Below are 21321 nucleotides of genomic sequence, written 5' to 3' on the forward strand. Positions count from 1 at the left end.
GTATCATTCAATATTGGGGGACGATATAGAAAATTTAGGGGTGGTGTAAGTTTTTGGCTTATTTGCCATGTTTTTTTTACGTGTTTTTGTCTGTATGTGCCACCTGTATGTGAGTTCCTGTGGTGGCAAGGAGAGGGCATCTGATCCCCTGTAGTTACATCTGATGCTGGGAACAGAACTTGGGTCTTTTGGAAGAGTACTCTGCTTGACTGTTGACCCATTTCTCCAACCCCACACGTGGTTATCTTTAATCAACCACGAGTTAAGGATTTTTCCACAATTGAAAGCTATTTCTCTTTTTAAAGAAAACAGGTCTCATATTTCTAGGCCACTGTTGAGTATCCTATTATGTAGTTATTTGATATGAGCCACTAATGATGGACAGCTTGAATTAGTTCCAGTTTTTCTGTACTGAAACAACATTGTAGGCGTAATCTGGTGCGTTGTTTTCCCAATCAGATTTAAAGCATTTTAAACTAATATGTATTTCAGATTGCCTTCCTGGGAAGCATAGTTCAGTCTTGTGGTTTATGCTGTTGTCCTTGCGAATCTCATTACAGACACCGCAGCTAGTGCCTGGGGACACTGACTTACCATTCACCTGCTACAACTTGAGCTTCTGATATGACCAGGACGTCATTACCTGTTAGTAGCTTTCGTGGAGCCTATGTTCCCTTCATTACAGTACCGAGTCATCATTGAACAAATGTATGTTGAGTTCACAGTTTACACATTAGCAGCTCATGTATCTTGACCAGAGCAAACAATCTGTCTTTCATGTATCCTATGACATGAAGTGAATCTGCTCTATGCATTAAAAACTATTCCCGTGTATTGCTATGATGTGTTCTGGGGAAAGACTCATCTGTCAAAGGCTTCTCCAAAAACTTAATGGCCATAGCCATTAAGGCACTTATTTCCTCATCCCGAATGCTTTCAACAAATACCCGATAAGCATCTCTCAGGCCGCAGCCCTGTGTACAGCACTGTCTATTCTAAGATGCTCTCAGGGCACTTAAAACATAACACACAGGAAAACCGTATTCATACAATACCTGGTAAGTCGGCAGATCCTCACTGTGCAGCTGTAGTGCTCCTGTGCTAGCGCCAGGGACATCACAGCGAGCAACAGAGGTTAAGACTCCCGGATTTATGGTTCATCTGTTCTAGAACTGCCCAGAACATTTCCCTCCAATGAGCACGTGACCAGGTCCTTACTCTGCTTGGTGTAGGACTGAGCAGCTCCTGCACGTGAACAGCCAAACAGCCATCAGTGCTAGGCTGGCTGTGACATAAGGAGAAACTGGCTAGGCAAGAAAGAAGGCAGTTCACAAGGAAGGGTTGGGAAGAGTGGAAGCAGGGTTCTAGTTTTGCAAGCAGTGAATACTACTCGCCATAATGGAAGGTAAATCTGGGTGGGAGGGGAGGCCGATACATGGGGAATGTGGAGACCTCAGGGAGATTAAGAAACGGCCTGCACCCTGATGAAGGAATCTGAACTTTGTACCGTTTCACAGATAAGGAGGCTGATGTGCCTGGACGTGAGGGCACTTCTTAGTGACTGATGCCTTTTAATTCCATGGGTCTTTGGATCTGTATTTCAGAGTAAGAACTTAGCCTACTTCCTTCAAAGAAGAACAGATATTTCTACTTCAAAACAGACTTTCTTGTTAGAACTTTTCTTTGATTTTTACCAATTCAGACAAATACATTCTCCCTGCTTAAAAACGAAATTGCAAGGGAAAGGCCTCGACACTTAATGGGTCTCTTTTATCATCACGTTTTTGTATAAATGTTTGTTTTTAATTCACTAGTCATGTCCTTGCCTAACATGCATGAAATCCTAGGTTTGGAAACAATATTTACTTTCTAACATTACTTTTTAAGATGGTAATCTTCGCCTTGAGCCATTGTTTATTTTCCCAGTAATATACACACTAACGTAAATCTGGTCTTGCTTATGAGTAGACCCTCTGCCACTGTATATAGCAAAGTTACTGGTGCTGAAGAAATGGCTCCTAAGCAATGCTAGCTGGGCCACTTACTGTAGACCTATGATGCTAGCAAGGTCGGCAGAGCTTCCAAAGCTAAAGATCAGCCAAATAGAGATGACGTCACACTCTTGGGTCAGGGGAGGGACCTCTTTGTAGATGATTGGATTCTGGGCTGACCACACTTGATGATCTCTAAACAGAACCACTTAGAAGTCAGTGAGTCCCGAACCCTCACTAGAGTGGAGGAATTTTGTTAGCTATGGTGAAGAGAACCAGCATGCCCAGCGTCATCCTGGGATAGCAGAAGGCCAATATATGAAACAGCACCTAATCCTGAAGTGAAACACAGGAGTGACTGTTTTCTGATGTGATAAAAATGCATCCACTGGGCCGGGCTGGGCTGGGCTTCCTCGGTCTGATTAGCAGCCTTAGCAAGAACAAGCAGGGTACCTGTGAGGGATTTCCTGAGGGATAGACCTTTCTTTCAGGTGAACTGTGGTTAGTCTTGACTCGCCTAGATGGCTACGGACATTGAGGTGGGAAAGGACACAGGACTACCCATGACTGAGAAAGGACACGGCATCTACTAACATTTCCATCACTTCAGAAACACAATGGGGGCCAAGATCCTCTTCTCCCAGGTAACAATTTCTAGACTGGGAATTAGAATGTGTTCCATGAGAAGCCACAAATACTTAGCACAGTGTTCATCTTGCCAATGAGATCCAGTTCCTGAATGAGCCTAGGTAATAATTAACAACCCGGAGCTCCACATGGGTCTAATCTACTCTCTGGGTTACAAACCTGTCACGTTGAGCCTCCAGGACAAAGACATGCCCTGAGCCCAACCAGTTTAAACCATAGGCAGGGTTTTTTTTTTTTTTTTTTTTTCTTTTTAAATTCTGTTTGCATTTCTTAGTACTTACCCTGTGCAGTTGGAGCTGTGGGGAGCTGGGGAGGGGAGGACTCAGGTGCTTATGGGAAGCCGGGCCTTGGCTTTTCAAGTAAAGACAGAATCTGGATTAAAATGCAGAGTTAAAGAAAAATACAAACTTTAAATACAGGAAATATGAAACTGCAGCTTCCTCTCCTCTGGCTTTTATTGGGTTTCTGAATCTTACAGAACTGGGAAAGACAGGCCACATCAACCAGAATAAAAATTTTGGAAATGGCCCTTAAAATAAAAATCTAGGTGGATTGTTTTAAAAGATAGCATCACTAAACTTCATCTTAAGTTGCTTTTGCCCTCTACAAAACCTAGCATCCGACATGGAATTAATACTCAGCTGCCTGCTCGATTTCCTGAGGATGTTTTTCAGTAAACATGGTGAGTTTCTTTTGAATAAAAGCAAAGATAGAACCTAGGGACCTTGAAGGCAGGGTTGATAGTTGTATTCACGTCTTAAGTGCTCAGCTGGCTACATTTATGTTAATCCTGCTATGAATCTATTTTAAAGTTGTTCTTAAAAGAGCTTCCTCCAGCTATCCAGCCCCACCTTAGACATCAGACCCTGTGACTTATCTCTAAAGAGCCAGCTCAGCAACCAGGTGCCCAAATCCACAACCAAAGAGGAAACAGAGAACCGAAGAAACTCGCCCCCCATTAATAGGGTTTCTATGGTGTTCTTGGTAAACATAAGATTAGAACTTTCAGCTGGGGTTGGGGGTGATAGAATCTACTGTTAGGTAGAAGATGTGAAGGTGGGCTGGAGAGATGGCTCAGCTTGTGGTGCAATCAGGAAAACAGGAGTTCAGACCTCAGGATCCACATTTCCAATTTCCAGCCAACTCCAGCCCATCCCTGTAACCTCAGCCCTGTGGAGAGCTAAGGCAGGGGAATTGCTAGGGCCTGATAATTTCCGGCCTAGCAAGAAAAATGTTAGCTCTGAGCTGGGGGGGGGGGGGAGGGAGGAAGAGAGAGAGAGAGAGAGAGAGAGAGAGAGAGAGAGAGAGAGAGAGAGAGAGAGAGAGAGAGACTTTGCCTCAAATTAGCAGGCAGAGAGTGCTGGAGGGGGTAGCAGCTTCTTCTACTCTCTACAATGTAGAATCTACATGGACACACAGGGTCCAGTACTAGCACACATACTGCACACTCACACAGATGCATCAATCAATCAATCAATCCTTCTTTTTCTTTTTTTTTAATTAATTTATTTTTTTGCATTTCATATGTTATCCCCCCACCCCATCCACCCTCCGACTTTTCCACATCCCATACCTCCTCCCCACTCCTCTGTCTCCACGTGGATGTCCCCACTCCCCACTCTACCTGACCTCTAAACTCCCAGGGGTCTGCAGTCCCTTGAGGGTTAGGTGCATCATCTCTGAATGAACAGGAAATCCTCTACTGTGTGTGTGTTGGGGGCCTCATATCAGCTGATGTTTGCTGCCTGTTTGGTGGTCTAGTGTTTGAGAGATCTTGGGGGTTCCAGATTAATTAAGACTTTTGGCCCTCCTACAGGATTGCCCTCTCCTCAACTTCTTTCAGCCTTCCCTAATTCAACAACAGGGTCAGCTGCTTCTGTCCATTGGTTGGGTGCAAATATCTTCATCTGACTCAGCTGCTTGTTGGATATTTCAGAGGGCAGTCATGATAGGTCCCTTTTTGTGAGTGCTTCATAGCCTCAGTAATAGTGTTAGGCCTTGGGACCTCCCCTTGAGCTGGATCCCACTTTGGGACTATCACTGGACTTTCTTTTTATTTATTTATTTATTTATTTATTTTTTTTATCAGATAGTCTTTTATTGAAATATTTTCTTGTTGCTTCTTAACTAGCTGGGCACTCCACTGCACCACTGTTGATGTCATCTATGATGTCATGAGGGTGGCGGCCATCCACATTGCAGCCCACAGACTGTGCAGTACCCAGGATCTCCTTGATAGTTTCAGAAAGTTCTCTAGCCAAAGACCGGTGTCTCATCTGCCGGGCAATGTTGGCAATCTCATCAAAAGTAATGTTCCCACTGTGTTTAACTGCAGAAAGAAAGCACAGGGCCTTTTACAGCTTCCCCTGTCTTCTGAGATCATGGTTCCATTTTACCTATCGCTAGGTTGTTCCCATGCTTTCGGCACAGAGCCATCCACATGTAGGACAGCCCTGTTTCCTAAAAGCTGGGGCTTACTGTCAGCTCACCACTGGATTGCACCAGCCAACAATACTGGTCAGGTGCAGTGGCGGGTGGCTGGTTATTTATTTTTTTAAGACTTATTTATTTTACATTTGTGAGTACACTGTCACTATCTTCAGACACACACCAGAAGAGGGCATCAGAACCCATTACAGATGGTTGTGGGCCACCGTGTGGTTGCTGGGAATTGAACTCAGAACCTCCGGAAGAGCTAGCTATCAGTGGTCTTAACCACTGAGCCATCTCTCCAGCCCCCATTCAATCTTTTTTTTTGAAAAACAAAAATAAAAGAAAATTACTCTGGACTGGGTCTTGCCATCTTCTTGTAAGTGAAACGCAATGGGTATGTAGACTTACCAAAGCCCTCAAAGCTTAGATGGAATCTGCAGCTACTTCAGTGGCTGGTTTAAAGAAAGCAAGCTGCCGAAATCTTAAGCTAAGACCAAATTTATTTGTCACTCCCCCGTTATACATCCAAACATATTACTCAGCCTAGGGAATACATCTGGCTTAGGTACAGCGAAATCATGACACTTCAAGGTGGTCCTAAAGCTACACCTGCTTCCTTCTGTGTTAACCCAAGCTCAAGCAGCCTCCTCCATTGCAGGCTGACAGCCACAAAACTCTAAGTTACAGGGACTAAGAGGCAGTTTCTTCCCAGGAATTCACACACACACACACACACACAATCTCAGTCACTGCAAAAATGTGAGCATCACAGCCATCTCTGAGCCACTCACGGGAAGGAGGGAGGTGGTAATGGCTGACCACCATTGCCACCATTGGAACATTTAGGTTGGAATGGAGAGTACTAGTCCCTCATGGCAATCCAAGGGAAGTTACTAGAGGAATCGACTTAATACAAACACAAGCACAAACAACAGCTTCTACTATAAAGTCTATCGCACTGTGTACCATGACCCCCTGGTGTAGTTTCCCTATGACAGAGGGTAACAGTAATGTGCCTGTGTGTCTTTAAGCAGTGAAAACAAAAGGCTATTCAATTTTATTTATTCATCTGACAAATGATATTCAATATCTATAATACACTAGAACCCTTTCCCTAATGGGAAAGCAAAGTTGGACAAAGTACAGACATAGTCTTCAAAGAGTTATGGGGGACACGACCATTTAGTACAGAACTGTGGAGTGCTGATCTACATAGTATACAGGGGGCAGAGTGCTTACTTTTCTGTTCCTGTGATGAAATACCATGACCAAGGAAAAAGGAGTTTATTTTGGCTTAGGGTTCCAGAGGGATAAGAGTTTGTCACGGTGGGGACCTCGGCAACGAGCAGCAGGCATGGCCGTAGGATCAGGAAGCTGAGAAATCACATCTTCAAACCCAATCAGGAAGTAGAGAGGGGGAACTGGAAGTGGGATAATGTGCTTATAGCCACCTGTCACCTCATGTCTTTCTACCTGTCCACTTTGTTCCTAGAAATAATGATTCTGAGACTTCTCACACATGAATAAACGCTTAGACAAAAGCTTTGGCTCTATTCCCTGACTAGATCATATCTCAATGATCTATTTTATTCTCTTCTCAGCATGCCACGTGGCTGGTCATCTTCTTCTCAGTTTCACGTGTTTGTCTCCTCCTCAGAGTTTGGGGCAAATCTCCTTCACATCTGATTCTATTCCCAGAAACCCTCTCTGTACCACAACTTCCATTTTCATCTTTGTATTTTCTGTCTAAGCTGATAGGCCAACAGCATTTTATTGACAGGTGATGCTTCCATACAGTACAAGAGATTCTCTCTTCAGGGTGAGGCTATGGGATCGCAAGAGATATATTTGCTCCTGCAAGACCATACTTTCAAAACTTCTCCCGACAGGATCAACTGGGGACCCAGGGTTCAAATGCTTAAGTCTATGGAAGCCATTCTTATTCAAAACACTTTAAGGGGTATGCACAAAGGTACTCTGAGACACCCAACTCTTGCCTTCCAAAGCAGCAACACATTCAGGAACTGAGGAAGTTGTAGGAGCACAATACACAAGAACTGGTTTGTATGTGAAATCTGGTATTCCTGCAATGAACTAAGTCAGGTAGTGTTGGTTTTGTTTTTTCCCTTAATCAGCTAAAGTGGTATTATTCATATTATTTTCTTGTAAAAGCAGACATATAAGACTTAAGAGCCGAGCGGTGGTGGCGCACACCTTTAATCCCAGCACTCGGGAGGCAGAGGCAGGCGGATTTCTGAGTCGGAGGCCAGCCTGGTCTACAAAGTGAGTTCCAGGACAGCCAGGGCTACACAGTGTGTGTGTGTGTGTAAGGAGGGGGGTTCAATTCTGAATCTCCAGAAATACACTTCAATCTAATTTTCAAAGTAGCCAAAATCCAAATACTTTTCTAAAGAACAAGCTTATGTAAATAGTCAGGTTCTCCGATCTAAAGATCAAAGCCTTGAATGCAAAGTCCTCGCTGCCTCACTGTTCATCAGAATGTAAGATGATGCACACTTGGCATTTAAATCCTGGGAAATGAGATGACCTGGAAAGTGGTTCTGGGTGGAAGTGTTTCAAGTGGGAATAATACGTGCCTCCAGGAGATACCTGCCCCATATTTTCTCAGACATAATAGGCAATAATCTGCAATCCCACCTGCCCATTCCAAATCGGAGAGTTCTCCAGGGTGGGTATGAATGAAAGTGTAGCTGGCCAGAGTGAAGCCCTGAGCAGGCTGATTACCAAGATAGCCACTCCTCCCAAACTTGCAACATTTTCAGGAAAAAAAAAATGAAGTTGTATATACTTTATTAAGCTGCAAGAATTTGTTCATGTGTAAAATTCGAAAGTATTCCTAAAATGAACTCAATAGGGCAGGGACGTCCTCCTACTAGAAACAAATTCATAGTAGGTAACTAGACATATATGAATTAAGGATGTTTTTACAACAGAGACTAGTCTTAACTTTGATTCAAACCCTGCTTACTGAGCACCTCTCTGGTGGACCTGGTGGTGTGCTGGCCAGTGTCTGGGTGGGTGGGGGAAAATGTGGTGCTTGTCCTTGCTTCATTGTCTCCTGGGAGAGATAAGCGCATAAGCACATAGTTGGAGCATTGGGTCACAAACACTGCATCTGGCTTAATGCTGGAAGAGGGAAAGGCTGTGCAAAAAGCCAAGTGGACGTGCAACTCCGTCACCATAGAGGGCACATGAGTAGTCATGAGGACACACACTATAGCTTTTAAACAAGAGAATGATATGATGAAGGCTATGATTCTGAAGACTCCTGAGAGTCCTGGGGAGGAGCTAACTGGAGAGGACAGGATCTGGAAATAAGAATGCCAGGGCTGGGGGTGGGGGGCTGGGGAGGCAGCTAGATGCTAGGAAATCAGAGCAGGACCTCATGGTCAGGTCAAAGGAGTTGCTGAAGGAGATGTATCCATGATTTGCGAGCTGGGCTGGCTTCATTGACATGTTATTTATACCCTCTGCTGTCACTGTCATTATTAACAATAACGGAGTTCCAAGTTTGTTTCCCTGCTAATCACACCAGGACACATGAAAGTCCCCGGCTTTCTAGGTAAGGGGTGAACCACGGCACCAATACTCCAAATGACAGTTAACTCATCTTGTTGTCTGAGGGTGGGTGGAAGGATGAGCTCGGTTGTGCATCAATTTTACGTGCCTGTTCATAAGCAAAGTGGAGCCACTTGGTGGCCTGTTAGAAAGTTCTGAGTCAGATAAAGGATACAGATGTGGACAGAGAGGAGGACAAGGGCAGTTGGTGGAGCCCCTGGATGTGGATGACCGTGTGTGAATGGAGGCAAATAGAGAAGATATGACCTTGGGGAACACTGGTGTTTACCGGATCAGAGATGGCAAAGAGAAATAGAAAAGGTCAAATCCTGGGAGAAGCATCCGAATTGTGTCCTGGGCGCCCGGACGGAGGAGTCTCAAAGAGGGAGGGTGTGGTCATTTGAAGCATATGTCCCTACAGGGACAAAGAGGACCATGGCGTGGGTGTGTGAGTGTGTGTGTGTGTGTGTGTGTGTGTACACTGCACTGCACTGCACTGCATTCAGCTGAACAAGCTAAGAGCCATGGTAGAGATGGAAGCAGGCAGGATTGTGGTGGGGCAGAGGTGGAGCTGTGAGGAAGCAGAAACCCTAAGGACAAGAGCCTGGGCTACAGAGAGGAAGGAATGGAAGACAGGGGCTGCACGGTGCTCCAGGGCTCCTTTCACGGCTAGTTAAGATGAAAGAGATCCAGCAGCTTTTTATATGAGCATGTTGCTCTTAGCAGAGAAGAGGAGGCAAGTCTGAGGTGGGCTCAGTGAGCTCCAGATTCAACGAGACACTGTCTCAATAAATAAGGAGGATAACGGAGAAAGATACCAGATGTCAACCGATGGCCCCCACGCACATGCGTCACACGCAAGCGCAAAAACCCTTATTTAGTTTTTGTTTTTAGTAGTGTTGGTTCCTGTGAGCGAGGTGGTCAGGAAAGCAGCCAGTCTCTTGAGAGTGTTGAAGGTGGCTGACCCTTTATAAAGAGAGAGTTCACTGACCAGGGGCAGGGGGCCAGCAGGACTTGTCTGCTACTGTAGCAAAAGCCAGTCTCAGAAAAGAGGAGTTGTGGGCTGGAGAGATGGCATTGTGGTTAAGAGCACTGACTGCCCTTCCAGAGGTCATGAGTTCAATTCCCAACAACCACATGGTGGCTCACAACCATCTGTAATGGGATCCAATGCCCTCTTCTGGTGTGCCTGAAGATAGCAACAATGCACTCATATACATAAAATAAATAAATCTTTAAAAAAAAAAAACCACCAAAGTGTTAAAGAAAGGAAGGAAGGAAGGAAGGAAGAAAAGAGGAGTTGAATGTCACCTGCAACTTGGGTAGATGTAAACCAATATAAAACTTTAGTTCATGGCCCTAAAGGTTGAGCAAGGAGCATAGGTTGGCATTATATTATTAGACACCCATTGCAGAATGAAACCCTTTCGACTGTAGGGTACTCTCAATCCCTGCAGGCTGTGCAGCCAGCCGTTGGGAATCCCAAGCATCTGCGGGGCCAAATACTGGAGAAACTGCATCGGGGCAAGGGCTGATTTGGAGAATAATTAACACAGGTTTCTAAACTCCAAGAACAGCGAACTCTATGGTCTAATGATTATAAACTTCCCTAGGCCCAATTTCGTTTCAGCTGAGTTAAAAACTGACCAATCAGCCGCTTAATCCCTTCTCCTTGTGATGGCTGGAAAGCAATCACACCTGACTAGTCTAACAGCTGACTTAAGCTCCCTCATTCCAGGGTCAGACTAAGGAACACTTAAGGCAGACAAGTTGGGCTCTTACAAAGGTTTGGGGTCTGTGGTCCCCAAGCTCTTTTTCCTTTCTAAGGTTTCCCCAGTGACAGAGACCTTCTGTTTACCCCCACTTAACCTTGAAGCGCTATGAGAGGCTTCCTTAGAGCACCCCCCCATTTCCCCTCCCTGCGTGCTTAAGGTGGTTGCAGGATTCTGTTTGTAGTGTGGAGAAGGGTGTCTCATCAAAAATCTCCAACTTCCTGGCTGTGTCAACCCTTCCACCGTGAAGTGGGAAAAGGAATTCAAGAAATTACCCGGGATCAGGTAACACAGGTTATTTTGTGTATATTTTAACAGAAGAGAATTCAGAGCTATAACCCCCTGGGTACCAGAGATTATAGGTACGTCCCGAATAAATTCGTGCGCAAAGAATGTGCAGCCACTGGTGTCCTTCCTATGAAATAGGAAGACACCACACATGTAGCACCCACCCACGCAAAGCTCTAGCTCTTTGATCCTGAGTCGTGGTGTAAGGATGCTTATAGGAGCTCAAGTTCCTAAGAGCCAGACAGGTTGACCCTTTTTCTAAGGGCTTAACCTAGCTCACCTCCCTCTAGCGCTAGTTGCCAGAGTTCCTAGCCTTGGGCACATTTCGTGACTCACTTCTTATAAACGTAAATGTATAAGTCCGCGGTAGGTCCTACCGGCCCCCTTTGCCGGCCGATCTACACACCTACCTCCGGGACCAGCCCCGACGCATCCCTCCCCAGCTTGCTCCACTTGGGAAGCGCGCCCAGAAACGGACCCGCCAGCCCACGCTGGGAACTCAAGTACCAATGCCCTACAGCTTCAGCAGACGCTGCCTTAAAACAAAAGAGGCGCCTGGGGAGGTGGGACCTGGACCTCAACCCCCACCCCTAGCCAACTTGCTGTCCTCCGCCCCCTCCGCCCCCGCTCTCCATGTGCGCATGAGCAGAGACGCCTCCCTCGGTTCCTCCCTAGGCGAAACTTTCTAATTCCCTTCTTTGGGCCGGTGGGCTGCCAGGAGCGGGTTGAGCGCTCGCCCAGCCGGGTGAGGAGAACAAAGTAGTTAAGCGACTTGACCCCCTTCCTGGGCCCAGCCCCCGCTTCCGTGGGAGCGGCAGGAAATGGAAGGGCCCCTCTCCTCTCTCCCAACATTTGCCTTTTCTCCCCGCTACCTCTCCAGAAAGGAAGACCCGAAGAAAAGACAGGCAGCTTGCCTGCTGCGTCCTCCTTCCCGTGCCGCGTCCCCTCGTCTGCGAGGACTGGACATGGGGCTGCTCCAGGTGTTCGCCTTTGGTGTCCTAGGTAACTCAGTAAGGGTTGGGGGGAGGGGTGTGCTCCGGCATTAGGGAAGAAAACCCCCAAACCGGTTTGCCCCCGCTTTGAAGGCAGTTTTGGGGGATCGGGGGAGAGAGAGTGGTTGGAAATGACGCCGTGAGATCGCCACCGCTCTCGCTTCGGTGGTGGCCAGGGACCGCGCACGCGGAGCTCCGCGGACCCGCATCCACTGGGTTCTGCGCACAGAGCTCGCGCTCCTGCAGGTTTCCGAGGTGATCGCTCCAGGGCTTTGCACCTTTTACCAGTTAAACGCTGTTTCCCCACTGCGGAAGGCAGGCTCCCTGCTGTGGCTGGGCAGACTGCGGAGGGTCCTGGAAAAACCAATTACGCACAAAAGTGTCGGGGCCCAGAGCAGGCTTCGACTTGGGAACAGATTGGAGCCATGTGGCTTTAATTAACCATCCTTGTTTGTCTCGGGGTGGCACCATGAACAGTTGGGCCGGGTGCTTTGCTGGAATGGCGAAGCGTTGAAGCCACTACAGAGACACACCAGTCGTCTCTAGCTCAGGGCTTCTGTGGCAAACGCGGTGCCTCACCCGGCGCAATCGCCGGTGACCCTGGCGCGTGCACGCGGACATATTTTTGTGCCCCCCCCCCGCCCCCAGACTAACCACACTCACACCGAGGATGCGCGCACTGCCATGTGCACGCGGGTTTTCATTAGCGGGTGTGCAGCGCTTGGCAGGGTCAACCTCACTGCGCCCTGGTCCAGGCACTTCGAAGTGACCGGATCACTCTGTCCACCTTTCATAGAGGGGTAGATCAGAGTAGACAAAAAAGTCAGTTGTATTTTCTGGGTGCTGCGCTCAGCTGACTGCTAGTCAAACCTAATGACGATTCTGAGTCTTTTTTTTTTCTTTCATCCTTCTGTCTTTTCCTTGTCCCAGCTTTCCAGGCCTTTTCTGCGCCTATCTCTCCACCGTGTTTTTTCTATGTAGTCTCCTTTCTTTTTAATCCTCTCTGTCTGCCCCTCCTGCTGTTTTCTTTTGCCCTGGCTTGTCGGTTGCTTTTTTTTTTTTTCTTTCTTCCTAACCTTGTTGCTTTTCTTTTCTGTAGCCCTATGGGGCACCCGAGTGTGCGCTCAGGAACCGGAGTTCAGCTATGGCTGCGCAGAAGGCAGCTGCTACCCTGCCACTGGCGACCTTCTCATCGGCCGAGCGCAAAAGCTCTCCGTGACTTCGACATGTGGACTGCACAAACCAGAGCCCTACTGTATTGTTAGCCACCTGCAGGTAAGACACGAGTCTAGAGAATGCATTGTGGGCTGCATCCTCCTCCTGGCCGATCAAAGGGGCTTGCCCAGGAGACTCCACATCCTGCTGTCAATCCAGATAGGAAGTACAACCAGCAGAGGAGCCCCGGGATGAAGCCAGTAGCTCAGTCCCAATCTCCATTTGCACAGTCGCACCCGCCAAACATTTCCTGCCACCTAACACCACCATCAGTAGGAGAAGCCCGGGGCTGCAGATGAGCTTAGCCTCTGTCCTGTGCCCTGTACGGTCCCCTGTATTTTATTCTGTTGTTATTTATACTGTTTGATCAAACCCTTTTGAAATTGTGTATTGTAGATGGTTCAGTTCTCTTCTTGCATTGTTGGTGTTGGGTTTCCATCTTTGGCTTGAGTATAAGGACGCCCCAAGCGCTGAAGTCTTTTCGAGGTGATTCAGTCAGGATCAGACATACTTCCTTACTGAAAAATGCCCTGGTTGTCATGGCATCATCATAGTGGAAGACGGAAATGAAATTAATGAGGGGCATATGCTTCTAAAAGTGGTCTCAGGTTTTAGATTTCATTGGCCATGTTTAGATAAGAGCTAATGTGAGTTTTATCTCCACCACCGTCCTCCCACCACCCCTACCTCACTCTCCGGGGAAAAATAAAAAGAGGCTGGAAATGGAATGGGGCCTCTGACAGTAACAGGTGTTAGTCTGTGGGTGACCTGGGCTTTGCACATGTAATATAATGGCGTCACAACATGGCCAAGTGGATTCCACTCCTTTGCTTCCAGGTTTATCCAGAGCTGTCTAGACTGCTTCCTCCTGATTAGAGGGAGGCTATAATTAAACTTTTTTTTTTTTTGTAGTTCTGGTAATTGTTCTTCAGAACAAGTTTCCTTGACTACAAGTTAATGAAGGCAATTCATGTTACCTTTTCTAATGTTAGCATTTTCATTTCTCCTAAAATGTCTTGCTAACATTTACTTCAGAGGTCAGAGTGCTCTCTGTCCGTGAGTCACCAGATCCTGAAATCAGCTTCGTCCACAGTGAAAACTTCACTTAAAAGCAAGGAGCGCCAGACTCCCCTGTTTGTATGATTAGCTGTGACACTGTAGAATGCTTGTCTGAGATCTCAGGATCTCCCCTCTCTGTGAAACACTGAGGAGTAGAGAATGAAAACATGGTACTGTAGTTCCTGATCCCTTTGTACCCCAGCCCTGACTGCCCCAGGGGTCCTGCCCCATCCCCCATCTTTTGGTGAGAAGTTAATTAAATAGATGCAAATGTTAAAGTACAGTCTATATTGGCATTGTATTATCTCTGACTAAATTCTGATTATAAGATGTGCATTGGTCTGTAGCTATTTCATGCTTAACATCATTTTTAGATGTAAAAATAATCAGTATTCTAGAAAATGTAGGCACAGAGCCAAGCTCCAAATGAGAACAGAAGTCCTAAGTGTTGTTTTTGGTTCACTGTGACATGCTGTGAAGAGGAGAGATCTTACCCTAGAGTGGCTGTGGCTCCCATTTAGAAAAAAAGAAAACAAGAAATGAATTTACTTCTATGGAAACCAAAGTCTGTCCTCATTCTAGCCTGTGCTCATGTGGGATCCTCAGAAGTGCCCTCCGTTCATGGTGATCCCAGCACAGGACTTCCTGCCCCAGATACTCTGAGCAGTTTGCAGGTCAGCCTGCTCCCCATCCACCATCCTTGGATAAAGCAGAAGCTAAGAACCTGGTCCTTCAGGATGCGTTTGTTCATCTATGGTTCCTGCCTCACGTAGGCTTTAGAAAATCAGGCAGACAGTTTTGGGTTTTGTTCTTGTTTTTGTTTTCCTTTCCTTTCCTTTTGCACTATGTCAGCAAAAACTCTCCGTTACCTCTTTTGCATGTGACTTCTGAGGAAGCTGCACACAGAGATCAAGATGTAAGCGGAGACATTTAATTTTGATTAAATTAGTAGCTTATGGAAACAATGCCCTATTTTACTCTTGATCTTAAGTTGCAAGAAAGGAAGAAATAGTTTTCTGGATCATTTTGGACAGTTCAGTAAGTTTAAAAGTGAGAAATAGGCCATATATTATATAATTTTTCCACATTCATCTTTCTTGAAGGTGGTCGTCTGTTTTCTGTTCTGTGGATTTAATGACTTTTTTTTAAATGACATTGTTTCATGGACCCATGCTACTGTTGTGCTTTTAGGAGGACAAGAAATGCTTCATATGTGACTCCCGAGACCCTTATCACGAGACCCTCAACCCCGACAGCCATCTCATTGAGAACGTGGTCACCACATTTGCTCCAAACCGCCTTAAGATCTGGTGGCAATCGGAAAATGGTACGTGATGCCTGTGGGAGCACGTTCCTTGGAGTGTGCCTGGGAACTGGGAAGAAGGTCACATGGGTATTTGTGACTGTGATTCGCTTCTTGGTTCTCTGATTAGAGCCCTTGACAGAATTACTGTCTGGAACACTCATCTTGCTCAGTTAAATCTGACCCTCCGTCCTGGAGTTTGTGCCCTGTTAGGAAGCAGCCTTTGATGCTAGACCAAAGGAGTTTGCGTAGGCCTCACCCTGTGGGGGCTTCTGGGGACTGTGTGTGTGCTGAAGGGAGTCAGGGGAGAGAGAGAGAGAGAGAGGAGCGAGCATGGGAAAGCTACACACCTCAGGCCTGTCACAGGCCTGTCACCTTTTTTTTTTTCTTGTTACCAGCCCTCAAGGAAGGGGGTGGATAACAAAAACAATGCATAGCCCCTCCCCCACCTTCCAGCCACAGAAGATTCATGAAACAACTGATAGTCCCATAAAATAAGAACTGTGACAAAACTGGGCAGCTTGCCTCCTTGTTTAGCAGTGTTGTGAGTGTAGCCTATGCAAATCAAACAATCAGATATGATAATGTTGCTAGAAAACCATGGCTATGTGAAATCTAGGGAACAAAGGTACAGTTGGTGAACCGGTTACTTAATTCTGTAGCTTGGATCTTAGTAGTTTTTTTTTTTTTTTAAAAACAACTTGTTGCTTTATATGAAACACAGGTTGGCTTCAAACTTGAAACCCTCCTACCTCAGTCTTAAAATTGGATTCCCAACCTGAGACTGCCATGCATGCCGGACTTCATTACATCCTCTTATTTTTAAAATTATAGGAGCCCTTGTACTGAACGTAAGCTTCCATAAACAACCTGGAAACGGCTAGATCTGCTCATTAGGTGTCATGTATCTTTGGCTGGCACTTGTCATTTTCCCACCCTGTTATGAGGAATTCCTTTATGGCTTTCAGTAACTGGCAGGTTTTTTTACAAGGACTCGGATTCTAGTCTAGTTTATTGGTCAGTCTTTTTTTTTTTTTTTTTTTTTTTTAAATATTTTCTTTTCTTTTTTTTTAAGGTTTATTTATTATTATACATAGGCACACTGTAGCTGACTTCAGATGCACCAGAAGAGGGCGTCAGATCTCATTACGGGTGGTTGTGGGCCACCATGTGGCTGCTGGGAATTGAACTCAGGACCTTTGAAAGAGCAGTAACTGCTCTTAACCGCGGAGCCATCTCACCAGCCCCTGTTGGTCAGTCTTAAGACTCCTATTGGATACAAACTTTGCCTGAGAGAGAGATGGGCCCTCTGGAAGCATGTGGCTAACTTTTCAGAATTGGTAGTTTCTACAAGGGAGTACACTGGCGTGGTTCCTTGTGAAAGAGGACTGCCCACCTGAGTCACAGAGGTCTGCAGAAACAGCTTCAGCCTTTTCGTGAGCAGAGTCTAGGCGCTCTTCTCGACCTCTCACGCTCTGGAGCGATCCCTGCAATGAAGTAGAAATACATTGCATTGCTTCCGGGACATTGGGAGGGTGGCCCCATTTTAGCTAAAAAATGTTAAAATGGTTTTCGATGTGGTTAAAGGTTTTCTTAATGATGTCAGGAGTTCATTCATTTCAATAGCTTTGAGGGGAACAAAGGGACCCAGATGCCGGAAAGATTTTGCAAACAGTGGGGCCTGAGCTCTGTCACAGAGAGAAGATGAGATTAGACAGATGGGGTTTGGCATCCAGAAAGTCACCCATTGTTACTATACCTTGTCATCTCGGTTGTCTGATAGCTCACAATGGAAGACTCTCTGTGATTCTGAAGTTATCTCCTTTCTGTGTGTTGGGCGGGAGCTGGGCGGTTAGAGGGTGAGGTTGAACCCAAGGCCTCGGGCTCAGGGCCTGGCCTGGAATCCTCAGTGACTTTTCACTCACTCTTAGATATGACAAGTCACACACCATAAAATAATCTTGGTCTCTTCTCTGTGGATTTTGTTTCTTCCCATAAATAAGAGGAAAACCCCAAACCACCCTACTTTATCAGGCTGTGAATCTGAAAGGAATGCGCTTTGGGGATACCGGTCGCAGTGCCTTTGTTACAGGAATGTTGCTAGTCTTGCTTTGTGCTTTACCTGGTTTCATTATTTCTCTCTTAGTTCTGAACAAACATCACAGGTTTTCAAAAGCCTAGAAGAGGAAAAACGTATAGTTGCTCAGCTAATACTTCACTCAAAAGGAACTGCCCAGCGTGGTTTTGTCCGACGGTTCTTTTTAGCGAGTTAGATAAGGCTCATTGCTATGATTGCCCGTGTTTTTCTTTAGCATTCCAACTAACTCATATCCGTTCCAGTGACCACTTTTTCCCCCTCGGTCGGCTTGGCCATTTTCCAGCAGGCAAGTTTATTTCAAAAGGTCCTACTGACTTCCTGAGAATATACCAGCTGTAGCATGATTCATTCTGACACATTCCTGTCTTCCAGACTTCTTTGCTTGGGAGGATGGGCCCCGGGGGCATCTCCTTACAGGGACTGTAGATCAGTCCTCTTAAGCCAGGGCGGCTTCTGCGGGGTCTCTGGGGGGTTAGGGGAGGAGCCTCTTCTCCCTGGAATTCCAGTGGCTTTTTTAGTGTGTTCAAGTGGGTCTCTGACCCTCAGGGCACCATGCACCGTACAGCTTTGTTTGTGCAGGCTTTTCCCCTGGAAGGGGAGAAGTTTGTGTTTGTTCAGGGACAGGCTGAGTTATCTGATGGGTTCTTTGCCTCAGAGGCAGAAGTGTATAGTGGAAGGTCGCTTGCTTGCACCAAGGATGAGTTTCCCTGACTTGGCACGCGTCACCAGGTGTGATGCTCACCTGCTTTCTTTGCTGTCAGTTGGGGGGCGGGGGACATGTAATTATTTGTATTTCTTCTGTGTCTTTGCAGACTGACCCCCTACTGTGCACTGCAAGTGTGTGTTGGGGGAGGGGGTGCCTTTGGCTTGGAGGGTTGGGGGCAGTGGGTGTGGCTTCCCGAGCAAGCAGTATTGAGAGGGGCCTTCTGCCAGATGTCTGCGGCAGTGAACAGATCCAGTAAGCAGAACTCCAGAGTGATTTATGGAGAACTAAAGAAGTGCAAAGGATGCCCCCTCCAGCCCCACCCTCACACTAATAACTTCAACTCCAGTTTTAAGACACAAGGGGAAACTTGTATGAGGGGTTTGAGGACCATTTAAGAAGCTGTTCAGAGGTGTTCCCCGTTGGTCTCACCATTTCCTTTACTGCTGTAAAAATGCAGGTGTGGAGAACGTGACCATCCAACTGGACCTGGAAGCAGAATTCCATTTCACTCATCTCATCATGACCTTCAAGGTAAGGAATCCATGCTGTCTCGGATGCAGGCTCCAGAGCTGGGCGACTGCCACGTCCAGAGACAATGTTTCTTATGAGTTGGCCTAAATGAGAACTTAAATGTTAATTGTTGTCCTAAGTTGGGATAATTGTGTCCCTTTCAAAACAGGGACATGATAACTGCCCTTCACATGTGCTAGCTTAAGTAGATTCTTCATCCTAATTTATCTATAAACTTTTAATTAGAGACCCCTTTCTTTCTCCCATTGAGAAAGGCAGCACTTGACTCCCTTCCAAACCACGATAAAACATTTGCAGAGTGCATCTCCGATCCTTCATGGTTAGAGTCTACGGCTGAATTTGGTAACTGAAAACAAAGTAATGTTTCAAGTCTTAGGTTCCAAGATTTTGCCAAAACTGGGGGAAGAGTTTTACAGTTTCTAAAGAAAAATGCATGCCTTTTTGAATGCAGTTTTTTTTTCCCCCTCTCCATTTTTCTTTTCAAGATGTAGAATGACTCTAGGACTAGGGAATGTCTCTATACAAAGTGCCTTTGTTGCTGAAGCAGCTGCCTGAAAATGACAGGCTTCACATGGCTCAAAGTACACGTTGGCACACACAAAACTCATGATTTAATTATTGCTCCCCAGATGAAGATCACCTTTGGGTAGTTTTCAGTTGGAGTTGGGGACTTGCTGGCATCCTCTCAGATTAGGAAAAGGGGCGGAGGATCAGTTTACCTTGCTGGCAAGGAACCATGGAAATCTCGCTTCTGTCTGGTACCCAAGTATGAGAAGCAGAGGAGGAGCAAGGGCAGGCGTGGGAGTCAGAATGCAACTAGGAGGGGCATCAAGCTCTGTGGTTCCCAGGCCTCTGTACCTCACCCCTTTGCTGTCCCCCAGTGGTCCACTGTGACTGATGGGGCAGGCAGGGTGATGGAGACACCAAATGCAGCAGACAGTGGTTGGATAAGGGCTATTACTAGCTTATCAGGGACTCCTTGCTGCCTGCGGTCTCCATTCATGGGCCACACTACACCTTAGTGGTTAAATTTAAACTCTGTCCCACATGAAGATGTCATTTTTATGTTTTGTGACCTTTAAAATATTTACAGTCCTCTTTATTGATGTTCGTGGCACCATCTTACTTTGGAGAGAGCATCTGCTACACAGACATGGATGGCTCTGAGTTCATTTATGCTCAAAATCCTTAGAGTGCATATTCTGTGGAATAGTGGGCCAGAGATGAGATTCTGTTCTACACCTAGGTGCTGAAGGTTAGTCTGAGAAGGTGCTGAGGTGTGGACTGTAGGTACAGGATGTGGACCTCAGCATGAAGGACAAGGTTCATCCTTCCAGGTTCCAGCTTCTGTGAGACAGCAGGACCCACGCCAGAGCCGCGTTTGCCATGCTCTGGGCCGGCTAGTCTGTTAGCTTGTATTGTGAGAAGACTTTTCCTTGGGAAACAAAACACGTTCATCTACTCATACCCCAGATAGGAAACCCCTGACAGACCAAAGTACCCGTGCTGATGCTACCAGAATCCAGCGCATTGGTGAACCAGTGAGTTTTATTGGAGTTACAGGAATTGATGGGAAAGTAACAGTTACTTATAGAAATGTGGGTGAGGGGTTACTTACAGGAGCAGAAATGACTCAGATAGTTGCAACTCCAAGGCCCACTTCAGCATTGATGACAGCTCACAAAAGCTGGGAAACCTGGAACCCTCTGCACAGCCTGCAGGCCACTGAACAGGTTAGAGAGCGTCCTTTCTGTGTGCCTCGGTTGATCTAAACCTCTTTCAGGCAGCTCAGCTAATTACTGCTTGTCTCATAGTTGGTTCTGTCTGAGAGTTTTCTTTGCTGCTTGGCTTGCTCCTCTCAGCTTATATTTGGGACCTAGAGAATCTGGTCAGTTTCAGGGACTTCCTGGAGCTGTTTTGAGTTGTTTCCCTTCCTGCTCAAGGAGCTTCCTTCAGGATGGAATCTTTAGTTTAAATCTTGGGAGGAAAGTATTACATAACAGCCTGGCATAAGGAAGAAACTTCAGGAGCGGAGACCAATCGTACCCTTTACCTGGGCCAGGAGGGGTGAGAAAGATTTCAGAGGGAAGATATAAAGGAAAACTGCCATTGGTCTGAGAACAGTGACCTTTGCTGTGCTCTTTGGGCAAGGCTTGTTCAATAAGTACTGCATCCACTTGTTTCAAGGTCAGGGAGGTGAAGAAAGTAAGTATGGAGAAGCAGGTCCCAGTCAGCAGGACCTCAACTCTTTGCTGAGGAGTGGGAACTTCATAGGCAGTAGGGAGCCACAGACTTGGAGGTCACAAAAATAATTTTGCAAGGAAACCCGCCATGATGGCACCAAGCCCGAACTTCAGAAGTTGGGTCTCGGTGGGTTCAAGACCAGCCTGATCTATATAGCAAGTTCCAGGCTAGACTGAGATACATAACCACAACGGGTTTTGTTTTTGTTTATTTTATTTTATTTTATTTTATTTTATTTTATTTTTGAGCTGTAGATTACAGGGCATTTTAAATTTCCAAATGTCAGGAGCTCACCGGTCCTTGGAACACTTGACTGTGTATCCACATGCTTCTATACCCCACAACGCTTTGCCCTGGCTGCTCTGAGAACCGCTGCAGAGAAGAGGAGGCCCCTACTTCCTGCGAATGGTTGCTTGGGTGCTTTAGAATCTGAGGCTGACCTTGAAGTGGAGAAGGCGCGGA

General features: G+C 46.3%; 1 protein-coding gene, 1 long non-coding RNA gene and 1 other non-coding gene across 5 annotated transcripts in view; 1 reads left to right on the forward strand and 2 right to left on the reverse strand.

Annotated features, from left to right (window-relative positions):
• Positions 1-4747: 4747 nt before the first annotated feature.
• On the reverse strand, positions 4748-11204 carry Gm32899. The gene is made up of 2 exons (XR_381427.4): positions 11122-11204; positions 4748-4968 (listed from the first exon to the last, which is right to left on the reverse strand). It is a non-coding gene; the product is annotated as a predicted gene, 32899 (long non-coding RNA).
• On the reverse strand, positions 5045-5174 carry Gm24613. Its single transcript, XR_003950328.1, has one exon. It is a non-coding gene; the product is annotated as a small nucleolar RNA SNORA65 (small nucleolar RNA).
• A 53-nt stretch (positions 11205-11257) lies between the features above and the next one.
• Lamb1 (laminin B1) overlaps positions 11258-21321 on the forward strand; it is a 64499-nt gene continuing 54435 nt past the window's right edge. Inside the window, exons 1-5 of one of the 3 annotated variants that reach the window (XM_006514992.3) lie at positions 11258-11274; positions 11592-11713; positions 12803-12978; positions 15169-15304; positions 18542-18615. In XM_006514992.3, coding sequence (XP_006515055.2) covers positions 11677-11713; positions 12803-12978; positions 15169-15304; positions 18542-18615 — 423 coding nt within the window. In that variant the 5' untranslated portion in view covers positions 11258-11274; positions 11592-11676. Of the gene's footprint in view, positions 11275-11350; positions 11714-12802; positions 12979-15168; positions 15305-18541; positions 18616-21321 lie in introns of those variants that run through there. The other 2 variants (XM_006514993.1, NM_008482.3) reach the window with 2 other exon arrangements.

This window comes from Mus musculus, chromosome 12 (assembly GCF_000001635.26).
Source record: "Mus musculus strain C57BL/6J chromosome 12, GRCm38.p6 C57BL/6J".
NCBI classification, from domain to species: domain Eukaryota; kingdom Metazoa; phylum Chordata; class Mammalia; order Rodentia; family Muridae; genus Mus; species Mus musculus.